This window comes from Tinamus guttatus, unplaced genomic scaffold, assembly GCF_059628265.1.
Source record: "Tinamus guttatus ecotype Peru unplaced genomic scaffold, ASM5962826v1 Tinamus_guttatus_pri_ptg000883l, whole genome shotgun sequence".
In the NCBI taxonomy this organism is placed as follows: domain Eukaryota; kingdom Metazoa; phylum Chordata; class Aves; order Tinamiformes; family Tinamidae; genus Tinamus; species Tinamus guttatus.
Window position 1 is genome coordinate 1 of NW_028289417.1, and position 12,520 is coordinate 12,520.

The following is a 12,520-nucleotide window of genomic DNA, read 5'->3' on the forward strand; positions in this document are numbered from 1 at the left end:
GACCTGTACCACGCGCTGCACAGCCGCCTGCACAGCCCCAGCCGGCCCCTGCGCCTCGTCTACCACGTGGCGCCCAAGGAGACGCTGCTGGCCTGGGTGAGGCGGCGGTAGGGTTCAGAGTGAACATCAGTAGGGTTCAGGGTGAACGGCGGGACATCAGTAGGGTTCAGGGTGAACGGCGGGACATCAGCAGGGTTCAGTGAACGGGAGGACATCAGTAGGGTTCAGGATAAACGGCGAGACATCAGCAGGGTTCAGAGTGAATGGCGGGACATCAGTAGGGTTCAGGGTGAACAGTGGGACATCAGTAGGGTTCAGGGGTGAACAGCAGGACATCAGGGTTCAGTGAATGGCGGGACATCAGTAGGGTTCAGGGTGAACAGCAGGACATCAGGGTTCAGTGAATGGCGGGACATCAGTAGGGTCAGGGTGAACGGCGGGACATCAGCAGGGTTCAGTGAATGGCAGGACATCGGTAGGGTTCAGGGAACGGTGGAACATCAGTAGGGCTCAGGGTGAACGGCGGGACATCAGTAGGGTTCAGCGATAAGTGAAACATCAGTAGGGCTTAGGGTGAACGGTGGGACATCAGTAGGGTTCAGTGAATGGCGGGAGATCAGTAGGGTTCAGGGTGAACGGTGGGACATCAGTAGGGCTCAGTGAACGGCGGGACATTGGGGCTTAGGGTGAGTGGTGGGAGATCAATAGATTTTAGAATGAAAATTTGGCAATCAGTAGGATTCAGAGTGAACGTTGGGAAACAGTTGTGAGTAGTAGAGTGAATTGTGGGGAATCATTAGGTTTCAGAGTGAATAACAGGAATTCGTTAAGCTTCATAGCGAGCAATGAGGAATCATTAGGCTTCAGCATGAACACTGGGGAATAGTAGTGTTCAGAGTGAACAGTGGGGAAGGGTTAGGTTTCAGAATGAGTAGCGGGAAATCATTTGGTTTCAGAGTGAACAGTGGGAAATCATTAGGTTTCAGAGTAAACAGTGGGAACTTGTTAGGTTTCAGAGTGAACACCAGGGCCTCATTAGGTTTTGGAGTGAACAGTGGGGCCTCGTTAGGTTTCCGAGTGAACAGCAGGAACTCGTTAGGTTTCCGAGTGAACAATGAGAACTCATTAGGTTTCAGAGTGAACAGTCGGAACTCGTTAGGTTTCAGAGTGAACAATGGGAAATCATCAGGTTTCAGAGTGAACAGCGGGGGCTCGTTAGGTTTCAGAGTGAACAGTGGGAAATCATTAGGTTTCAGAGTAAACAATACGGGCTCGTTAGGTTTCAGAGTAAACAGTGGGAACTCGTTAGGTTTCAGAATGAACAGCAGGGCCACATTAGGTTTTGGAGTGAACAGCGGGAACTCGTTTTGGAGTGAACAGCGGGGGCTCATTAGGTTTCAGAGTGAATAGTGGGAAATCATTAGGTTTCAGAGTGACCGGTGGGGAATCGTTAGGTTTCAGAGTGTCCGGCGGGGAATCGTTAAGTTTCAGAAAGAATAATGGGCATCATCAGGTTTCAGAGTGAACAGCGGGGGCTCGTTGGGTTTCAGAGTGAACAGTGGGAAATCATTAGGTTTCAGAGTGAACAGTGGGAAAACATTAGCTTTCAGAGTGAACAGCATGGAATCATTAGGGTTCAGAGCGAACAGCGGGGAATCGTTAGGTTCCAGAGTGACCGACAGGGAATCGTTAGGTTCCAGAGTGAACAGAAAGAAATCATTAGGTTCCAGAGTGAACAGCAGGGAATCGTTAGGTTCCAGAGTGACTAGGGGAATCGTTAGGTTCCAGAGTGAACAGCTGGGAATCGTTAGGTTCCAGAGTGCCTGGCGGGGAATCGTTAGGTTCCAGAGTGAACGGCGGGGAATCGTTAGGTTCCAGAGTGAACAGCTGGGAATCCTTAGGTTCCAGAGTGAACAGCGGGGAATCGTTAGGTTTCCGAGTGAACAGCGGGGAATCGTTAGGTTTCAGAGTGAATAATGGGAAATCATTGGGTTTCAGAGTGAACAGCAGGGAATCATTAGGGTTCAGAGCGAACAGCGGGGAATCGTTAGGTTCCAGAGTGACTGGCAGGGAATCGTTAGGTTCCAGAGTGAACAGCAAGAAATCATTAGGTTCCAGAGTGAACGGCGGGGAATCGTTAGGTTCCAGAGTGAGCAGCGGGGAATCATTATGTTCCAGAGTGAACAGCTGGGAATCATTAGGTTCCAGAGTGAACAGCTGGGAATCATTAGGGTGCAGAGTGACCAGCGGGGAATCGTTAGGTTCCAGAGCAAACAGCAGGGAATCGTTAGGTTCCAGAGTGACCGGGGGGAATCGTTAGGTTCCAGAGTGAACGGCTGGGAATCGTTAGGTTCCAGAGTGACCGGCGGGGCATCGTTAGGTTCCAGAGTGAACAGCTGGCAATCGTTAGGTTCCAGAGTGACCGGGGGCAATCGTTAGGTTTCAGAGTGAACGGCAAGGAATCGTTAGGTTCCAGAGTGACTGGGGGAATCTTTAGGTTCCAGAGTGAACAGCGGGGAATCGTTAGGTTCCAGAGCAAACAGCAGGGAATCGTTAGGTTCCAGAGTGACCAGGGGGAATCGTTAGGTTCCCGAGTGAACGGCGGGGAATCGTTAGGTTCCAGAGTGACCAGGGGGAATCGTTAGGTTCCAGAGTGAACGGCAAGGAATCGTTAGGTTCCAGAGTGACTGGGGGAATCGTTAGGTTTCAGAGTGAACGGCAAGGAATCTTTAGGTTCCAGAGTGACTGGGGGAATCGTTAGGTTCCAGAGTGACCGGCAGGGAATCGTTAGGCTCCCGAGTGAACAGCTGGGAATCGTTAGGTTCCAGAGTGACCGGGGGGAATCGTTAGGCTCCCGAGTGACCGGGGGGAATCGTTAGGCTCCCGAGTGACCGGCGGGGAATCGTTAGGCTCCCGAGTGACCGGGGGGAATCGTTAGGCTCCCGAGTGAACGGCGCCCCCCGCAGGTGACCGGCCGCTTCGAGCTCTACGGCTGCTTCTCCCCCCTGGCCAGCAAGGCGGCCGCGGTGGCGGCGCTGACCCGGCTGCTGCGCTGGCTGCGGCGCCACGAGGAGCGGCTCTTCGTGCGCTTCCCGCCCGAGTTCGGCGCCGCGCCGGGGCCCTGAGCGCAATAAAGAGCGCGCCGGAGAACCGGGCTGGAACCGGGAGAGAACTGGGAGAACCGGGCTGGAACTGGGAGAGAACCGGGCTGGAACTGGGAGAGAACCGGGCTGGAACTGGGAGAGAACCGGGCTGGAACTGGGAGAGAACCGGGAGAGAACCGGGAGAACCGGGCTGGAAATGGGAGAACCGGGCTGGAAACGGGCTGGAAACGGGAGAACCGGGCGGGAAACGGGCTTGAACCGGGCGAGAAACGGGCTGGAACCGGGGGGGAAACGGGAGAACCGGGCTGGAAACGGGAGAACTGGGCTGGAACTGGGAGAACCGGGCTGGAACCGGGCTGGAACCGGGCTGGAACCGGGAGAACCGGGCTGGAAACGGGAGAACCGGGCTGGAAACGGGCGGGAAACGGGCGGGAAACGGGCGGGAAACGGGCGGGAAACGGGCGGGAAACGGGCGGGAAACGGGAGAACCGGGCTGGAAACGGGCGGGAACCGGGCTGGAACCGGGAGAGAACCGGGAGAACCGGGCAGGAAACGGGGGGAACCGGGCTGGAACTGGGAGAACCGGGCTGGAACCGGGCTGGAACCGGGCTGGAACCGGGAGAACCGGGCTGGAAACAGGCGGGAAACGGGCGGGAAACGGGGGGAAACGGGAGAACCGGGCTGGAAACGGGCTGGAACCGGGAGAACCGGGCGGGAACCGGGCGGGAAACGGGCGGGAAACGGGGGGAAACGGGGGGAAACGGGAGAACCGGGCTGGAACCGGGAGAACTGGGGCAGAACCGGGCGGGAAACGGGCTGGAAACGGGGGGGAAACGGGAGAACCGGGCTGGAAACGGGCTGGAACCGGGAGAACCGGGCTGGAACCGGGAGAACCGGGCTGGAACCGGGCTGGAACCGGGAGAACCGGGCTGGAACCGGGAGAACCGGGCTGGAAACAGGCGGGAAACGGGCGGGAAACGGGAGAACCAGGCTGGAAACGGGCTGGAACCAGGCGGGAAACGGGAGAACCGGGCTGGAACCGGGAGAGACCCGGGCTGGAAGCGGGCTGGAACCGGGAGAGACCCGGGAGAACTGGGCTGGAAACGGGAGAACCGGGCTGGAAACGGGCTGGAACCGGGAGAGAACCGGGGGAACCGGGCTGGAAACGGGGGGAACCGGGCTGGAAACGGGCTGGAAACGGGGGGGAAACGGGCGGGAAATGGGCGGGAAACGGGCAGGAAACGGGCGGGAAACGGGAGAACCGGGCGGGAAACGGGCTGGAACCGGGCTGGAACCGGGAGAACCGGGCTGGAAACGGGCGGGAAATGGGCGGGAAACGGGCGGGAAACGGGAGAACCGGGCGGGAAACGGGGTAGAATGGGGGGAAAACCGGGCTGGAAACGGGCTGGAAATGGGGGAGAACCGGGCTGGAAACGGGGGGAAATGGGAGAACCGGGCTGGAAACGGGGGGAAACGGGCTGGAAACGGGGGGAAACGGGAGAAAACAAGAAGGACCGGGCTGGAACTGGGCAGGAAACGGGGGGAAACGGGCTGGAAACGGGAGATAAACGGGCTGGAAACGGGCTGGAAACGGGACAGAACCGGGCTGGAACCAGGCGGGAAACGGGCAGGAAACGGGAGAACATGGCTGGAACCGGGCTGGAACCGGGAGAGAAACGGGAGAGAAACGGGAGAACCGGGCGGGAAACGGGAGAACCGGGTGGGAAACGGGGGAGAATGGGGGGAAAACCGGGCTGGAAACGGGGGGAAACGGGGGGAAACGGGCTGGAAACGGGGGGAAACGGGGGGAAACGGGCGGGAAACGGGGGGAAACGGGCGGGAAACGGGGGAAACGGGCGGGAAACGGGCGGGACCTGGGGAACTGAACTGGAAGCGAGGGAGAGCGGGGAAAATGGAGGGAAATGGGCTGGAAGCAGGGGAAAATGGGGAGAAAATGGGGGGAAAATGGGGGGAAAATGGGGGGAAAACGGGGAGAAAACGGGGAGAAAACGGGGAGAAAACGGGGAGAAAATGGGGGGAAAACGGGAGAACCGGGCTGGAAGCAGGGGAAAACGGGGGAGGTAAAACGGGAGAATGCGGGCTGAAAGTGGGGGAAAACGGGGAAACGGGAAAACGCGGGGGGAAAACGGGGGAAAACGGGAGAACATGGGCTGAAAGTGGGGGAAAACGGGGGAAGCGGGGGGAAAATGGGGGAAAATGGGAAAAGCAGGGGAAAATGGGAGAACGCGGTGTGGAAACGGGGGGAAATGGAGAATGCGGGGTGAAAACGGGGGGAAACGGGAGAATACGGGGGAAAATGGGAAAACGGGGAACGGGAGGATGTGGGGGAAAACGGGAGAAAACGGGGGGAAAGTGGGGGGAAATGGGAGAAAATGGGGAAAAACAGGAGAACGCGGGGTGAAAACGTGGGGAAAATGGGGTGAAAGCAGGTGAAAATGGGGAGAACGCGGGAGAATGTGGGGAGAAAACGGGAGAAAATGGGGTGAAAACAGGAAAGACGGGATAAAACAAGAAAAACAGGGTGAAAACCAGAAAAAAAAAAAGGGAGAAAACAGGCAAAAGCAGGAGAAAACAGGATGGAAACGGCATGAAAATGAGACAAACCAAGAAAAAAACGGGGTGAAAGCTGGAAAAAAAAGGAGTAAAGGGGAAAAATGGGGTGAAAATGGGATAAAACGGGGCGCAAACAGGATAAAACAGGGTGAAGATGGGAAAAATTAACCTAAACAGGAAAAGGGTTAAAATGGAAGAAAACGGGGTAAAAATGGGGGAAAACGGGGTGAAATTGGGGAAAAACGGGGTGAAATTGGGGAAAAACGGGGTGAAATTGGGGAAAAACGGGGTTCAAAGGGGATGGCGATGCTGCGCGGCCGCCATTTTGTGCCCTGGTCACCTCCATTTTAGGCCCTTTTTGGCCCAATCTTGGCCCCCGTTTTACCCCTTTTTTATCTTCGTTTGTTCCTCTTTCTAATCCCTTTTTAACCCCTTTTATCCCTTTTTTTTTTACCCTCTCTCGCCCCCATTTTACCCCTTTTTGCCTCTTAAAGTCCCTCATTTTATCCCGTTTCTTTTTATCCCATTTCATCCCTTTTTACCCCCTTTTATACCCCTCACCCTCCATTTTATCCCTTTTATTCCCACACATCTCCCATTTTGTAGTTTTTTACCCTCTAAAGTCCCTTTTTTATCCATTTTTACCCTGTTCAGCTGCCCTTTTTACCCTTTTTTATCCCCTCGCTCCCCATTTTTACCTCCTCAGCTCCTATTTTAGCTCTTTTTCTACCTCCTAAAGTCTCTCCTAAAATCTCTTTCCCCTTCCCCCCTTTTTTACCTCCTAAAGTCCCTCATTTTACCCATTTTTCCCCCTTCCCCCCCTTTTTTCCTTCTGAACTCCCTCATTTTACCCATTTTTCCCGTTTCTCCCTTTTTACCTCCTAAATTCCCTCATTTTACCTATTTTTCCTCTTTCCCCCCTTTTTTACCTCATAAAGTCGCTCATTTTACCCCTTTTCCCCTCTCTCCCCTTAAAAGTCTCTTATTTTACCCATATTTTCCCCATTCCCCCCTTTTTTTTTCACCCTTTCCCGCCCTTTTTCCGGTCCTTCCTCCCCTCTCTTCAGCGCGGCCCCGCCCCCAGCGCGGGAGGGGCGGGGTCTCATCGGCGAGTGGGCGTGGCGTGGGCGGGGCCACACGCGGAGGGGCTCGCGCGGGGGCGGAGCCTGCGGCCGAGGGGGCGTGTCCTGGGGCGGCGGGGCGGGGCCCGGCGGCCGTTGGAAAGGGCGGGAAGCGGCGCGGGCGGCCATGGCGGAGGCGGCGCGCGGTGACCGGCGACACCGCGGAGCGGGGGGGCGTCCCCGGGCCCGGGTGGCCCCGTTCCTGAGGGAAAACGGGGGTGGCTCTGTGCCCCTGTCACCCGCCCGGGGGGGACAGGGGTCCCCGTGTCACCCTGTCACTGCCCCCGAAGGGACAGGGGTCCCCGTGTCACCCTGTCACCCGCCCTGAGGGGAAACAGGGTGTCCCTGGGCCCAGATGTCCCAATTCCTGAGGGAAAACGGGGGTGTCTGTGTCCCCTGGTCACCTACCCAGAGGGGACAGGGATCCCCATGTCACCGTGTCCCTTCTCCTGAAGGAACAGCAGTCCCTGAGTCATCCTGTCACCCACCCTGAAGGGAAATGGGGGGTCCCTGGCTCTGGGTGTCTCCATTCCTGAGGGAAAATGGGGGTCATTTTGTCTTCCTGTCACCTGCCTGAGGGGGACAGGGGTCCCTGTGTCACCCTGTCACCCGCCCTGAGGGGAAACAGGGTGTCCCTGGGCCCAGATGTCCCCATTCCTGAGGGAAAACGGGGGTCTCTGTGTCCCCTGGTCATCTGCCCAGAGGGGACAGGGGTCCCCGTGTCACCCTGTCACCTGTCCTGAGAGGAAAGGGGTGTCCCCGGGCCCGGGTGTCCCCGTTCCTGAGGGAAAACGGGGGTCATTTTGCCCCCCTGTCACCCGCCCGGAGGTGACACCCGACCCCGCAGACCCCGACCCGGTGACACCGGATACCCCCGGTACGTGTCACCCCCCCTCCCCCTCCCGCCCGGACGCCTGGGCCCCGCCGGGAGGTGGCGACGGCGCCCGGATGCCTGGGCCCCCCCAGGCACCCCCCGCGTGGAGGAGCTGCTGGAGCGACTGCGGGTGCTGCGGCAGGGTGAGCGCCCCGTGGCACCCGTGGGTGCTGCTGCTCCCTATGGCACCCATGGGTGCTGCTGCTCCCCCTATAGCACCCATGGGTGCTCCCGGCCGCTATGGCACCCATGGGTGCTGCTGCTCCCCCTATAGCACCCATGGGTGCTCACGGCCCCCATGGCACCCGTGGGTGCTACTGCTCCCCCTATAGCACCCATGGGTGCTGCTGCTCCCTATGGCACCCATGGGTGCTCCTGCTTCCGCATAGAGTCTATGGGTGCTACTGCTCCGCCTATGGCACCCATGGGTGCTGCTGTTTCCCTATGGCACCCATGGGTGCTCCCGGCCCCTATGGCACCCATGGGTGCTGCTGCTCCCCGTATAGCACCCATGGGTGCTACTGCTCCCCCTATAGCACCCATGGGTGCTGCTGCTCCCTATGGCACCCATGGGTGCTACTGCTCCCCCTATAGCACCCATGGGTGCTGCTGCTCCCTATGGCACCCGTGGGTGCTGCTGCTCCCTATGGCACCCATGGGTGCTACTGCTCCCCCTATGGCACCCGTGGGTGCTACTGCTCCCCCTATAGCACCCATGGGTGCTACTGTTCCCCCTATAGCACCCATGGGTGCTCCCGGCCCCCATGGCACCCGTGGGTGCTACTGCTCCCCCTATGGCACCTATGGGTGCTGCTGTTTCCCTATGGCACCCATGGGTGCTCCCGGCCCCCATGGCACCCGTGGGTGCTGCTGCTCCCTATGGCACCCATGGGTGCTACTGCTCCCCCTATAGCACCCATGGGTGCTACTGCTCCCTATGGCACCCATGGGTGCTCCCGGCCCCCATGGCACCCATGGGTGCTGCTGCTCCCCTATGGCACCCATGGGTGCTACTGCTCCCCCTATAGCACCCATGGGTGCTGCTGCTCCCCTATGGCACCCGTGGGTGCTACTGCTCCCCCTATAGCACCCATGGGTGCTACTGCTCCCTATGGCACCCATGGGTGCTCCCGGCCCCCATGGCACCCATGGGTGCTACTGCTCCCCCTATAGCACCCATGGGTGCTGCTGCTCCCCCTATAGCACCCATGGGTGCTCCTGGCCCCCATGGCACCCATGGGTGCTCCCGGCCGCTATGGCACCCGTGGGTGCTGCTGCTCCCTATGGCACCCATGGGTGCTCCTGCTTCCCCATAGAGTCTATGGGTGCTACTGCTCCGCCTATGGCACCTATGGGTGCTGCTGTTTCCCTATGGCACCCATGGGTGCTCCCGGCCGCTATGGCACCCATGGGTGCTGCTGCCCCACATAACCCCCATGGGTGCAGCTGGCCCTCCTAAAGCACCCATGGGTGCTGCTGCTTCCCTATGGAGCCCATGGGGGCCGCTGCTCCCCCTATAGCACCCATGGGTGCTCCCGGCCCCTATGGCACCCATGGGTGCTGCTGCCCCCCCCAGCCCTCCCTCCCCCCAGCTCGGCAGCTCCAGGGCCGGGACCTGGCGGCCGCCCAGAGCCGCTGGGAGGGGCTGAGGAGGGAGCTGGAGAGCCGTGAGCCCCGCGGGAAGGGCCCCGGCGTCCGGGGAGGGACCTGGTGTCCGGGAAGGGACCTGGTGTCCGGGAGGGACCTGGTGTCCGGGAGGGACCTGGTGTCCGGGAAAGGGACCTGGTGTCCGGGGAGGGACCTGGTGTCCGGGGAGGGACCTGGTGTCTGGGAAAGGGACCTGGTGTCCGGGAAAGGGACCTGGTGTCTGGGAAGGGACCTGGTGTCTGGGAAAGGGACCTGGTGTCCGGGAAGGGACCTGGTGTCTGGGAAGGGACCTGGTGTCTGGGAAGGGACCTGGTGTCTGGGAAAGGGACCTGGTGTCCGGGAAGGGACCTGGTGTCCGGGAAGGGACCTGGTGTCCGGGGAAGGGACCTGGTGTCTGGGAAGGGACCTGGTGTCTGGGAAAGGGACCTGGTGTCCGGGAAAGGGACCTGGTGTCTGGGAAGGGACCTGGTGTCCGGGAAGGGACCTGGTGTCCGGGAAAGGGACCTGGTGTCCGGGAAGGGACCTGGTGTCTGGGAAAGGGACCTGGTGTCTGGGAAAGGGACCTGGTGTCTGGAAAGGGACCTGGTGTCCGGGGAAGGGACCTGGTGTCCGGGAAGGGACCTGGTGTCTGGGAAAGGGACCTGGTGTCTGGGAGGGACCTGGTGTCCGGGAAGGGACCTGGTGTCTGGGAAAGGGACCTGGTGTCTGGGAAAGGGACCTGGTGTCTGGAAAGGGACCTGGTGTCCGGGGAAGGGACCTGGTGTCCGGGAAGGGACCTGGTGTCTGGGAAAGGGACCTGGTGTCTGGGAGGGACCTGGTGTCCGGGAAGGGACCTGGTGTCTGGAAAGGGACCTGGTGTCCGGGGAAGGGACCTGGTGTCCGGGAAGGGACCTGGTGTCCGGGAAAGGGACCTGGCGTCCGGGAAGGGACCTGGTGTCCGGGAAGGGACCTGGTGTCTGGGAGGGACCTGGTGTCCGGGAAAGGGACCTGGTGTCCGGGAAGGGACCTGGTGTCTGGGAAGGGACCTGGTGTCTGGGAAGGGACCTGGTGTCCGGGAAAGGGACCTGGTGTCCGGGAAGGGACCTGGTGTCTGGGAAGGGACCTGGTGTCCGGGAAAGGGACCTGGTGTCCGGGAAGGGACCTGGTGTCCGGGAAGGGCCCCGGCGTCCGGGAAAGGGACCTGGTGTCTGGGAAGGGACCTGGTGTCCGGGAGGGACCTGGTGTCCGGGAGGGACCTGGTGTCCGGGAAGGGACCTGGTGTCCGGGAAGGGACCTGGTGTCTGGGAAGGGACCTGGTGTCCGGGAAGGGCCCTGGTGTCCGGGAAAGGACCTGGTGTCCGGGAAGGGACCTGGTGTCCGGGAAGGGACCTGGTGTCCGGGAAGGGGCCCAGGCGTCCGGGCCCCCCTCACCCCTTCCCCCCCAGTGGAGGAGCAGGCGGCCGCCCTGGACGAGCTCTGGAGACGGAAACAGGGTAAGAGCCGGCCCGGACACGGGACCCCCCGGACACCGGGGCCCTTCCTGGACACCGGGGCCCTTCCCGGACACCGGGGCCCTTCCCGGACGCCTGGGCCCCTTCCCGGACGCCTGGGCCCCCGCAGAGGCCGTGGGGGCCGCCCGGCTGCGCTGGGAGGAGGCCGAGGCCGAAGGGCGGCGGTGAGAGGGGGGCGGGGCCTGGACGCCGGGGCCCCTCCCCTCCCGGTGCCCTCTGCTGCCCTCTGACCCCCCCCAGTGACCCCTGACCCCGGGGGGGGGGGCTGGAGACCCCCCGACTGCCCCCGGTGCCCTTTGACCTGGGGTGACCCCTGACCCCCAATGGCCCCTGGGGACACCTGACCCCCTCGTGACCCTTGACCCCCGGTGACCCCTGACATCCTGGTGAACCTTGACCCCCCGGTGACTCCTGACCCCCTAGTGACTCTTGACCCCCGGTGACCCCTGACATCCTGGTGACTCCTGACCCCCCTGGTGACCCCTGACCCTCGAATGACCCCTGGGCCCACAGTGACCCCGACCTTCCCCTGCGCCCCTCCCCCACACAGCCCCCCACCCTGGCCCCTTCCGTGACCCCTGACCCCATGGTGACCCCTGACCCTATGGTGACCCCGACCCTATGGTGACCCCTGATCCCATGGTGACCCCTGACCCCTAGTGACCCCTGATCCCATGGTGACCCCTGACCCCATGGTGACCCCTGAGCCCACGGTGACCCCTGACCCCTAGTGACCCCTGAGCCCATGGTGACCCCTGTCCCCATGGTGACCCCTGACCTGGTGGTGACCCCTGACCCCCGTGTGACCCCTGATCCCCAGGTGACCCCTAATCCCATGGTGACCCCTGACCCTAGCGTGACCCTTGACCCCACGGTGACCCCTGACCCTACGGTGACCCCTGACCCCCGCGTGACCCCTGACCCCGCGGTGACCCCGCGCTGGCCCCGCCCCCGCAGGCGCCGGGCGCTCTGGGGGCGGCGCCGGGAGCTCCTGGCCCAGCTGGGGGGGAGGAGGCGGCAGCTGCGGAGCCAGCGGGGGAGGGGCAGGTGGGGACACGGGGGGGGACACGGGGGGACGTGGAGGGACATGGGGGACATGGGGACATGGGGGGACATGGGGGGACATGGGAGGACATGGGGACATGGGGATATGGGGGGACATGGGGATATGGGGGGACATGGGGGGACATGGGAGGACATGGGGACATGGGGGGACATGAGGGACGTGGGGACATGGACATGGGGGGGCACGGGGGGACGTGGAGGGACATGGGAGGACATGGGAGGACATGGGGACATGGGGGGACATGAGGGACGTGGGGACATGGACATGGGGGGGCACGGGGGGACGTGGAGGGACATGGGAGGACATGGGGGGACATGGGGACATGGGGGGACATGGGGGGACATGGGGGGACATGGGGGACATGGGGGACATGGGGACATGGGGACATGGGGACATGGAGGGACATGGGGGGACATGGGGGACACAGTGGGACAGGAGGACGTGGGGGGACATGAAAGGACATGGGGACACGGGGGGACATGGAGGGACATGGGGGGAAATGGAGGGACGTGGGGGGACGTGGGGTTAAGGGAGGACATGGGAAATGGAGGGACATGGGGGACACGGGACAGGGGGACATGGGGACATGGGAACATGGAGGGACATGAGGGGACATGGGGACATGAAGGGATATGGGGACATGG

The 12,520-nt window shown here is 61.6% G+C and overlaps 1 protein-coding gene across 1 annotated transcript in view; it reads left to right on the forward strand.

Moving 5' to 3' along the window:
* Nucleotides 1-6,926: 6,926 nt before the first annotated feature.
* LOC104572663 (CXXC-type zinc finger protein 1) overlaps nt 6,927-12,520 on the forward strand; it is a 47,588-nt gene continuing 41,994 nt past the window's right edge. The window contains exons 1-6 of the mRNA XM_088537898.1: nt 6,927-6,945; nt 7,766-7,816; nt 9,266-9,340; nt 10,704-10,792; nt 10,920-10,974; nt 11,768-11,857. Coding sequence (XP_088394024.1) covers nt 6,927-6,945; nt 7,766-7,816; nt 9,266-9,340; nt 10,704-10,792; nt 10,920-10,974; nt 11,768-11,857 — 379 coding nt within the window. The remainder of the gene's footprint in view (nt 6,946-7,765; nt 7,817-9,265; nt 9,341-10,703; nt 10,793-10,919; nt 10,975-11,767; nt 11,858-12,520) is intronic.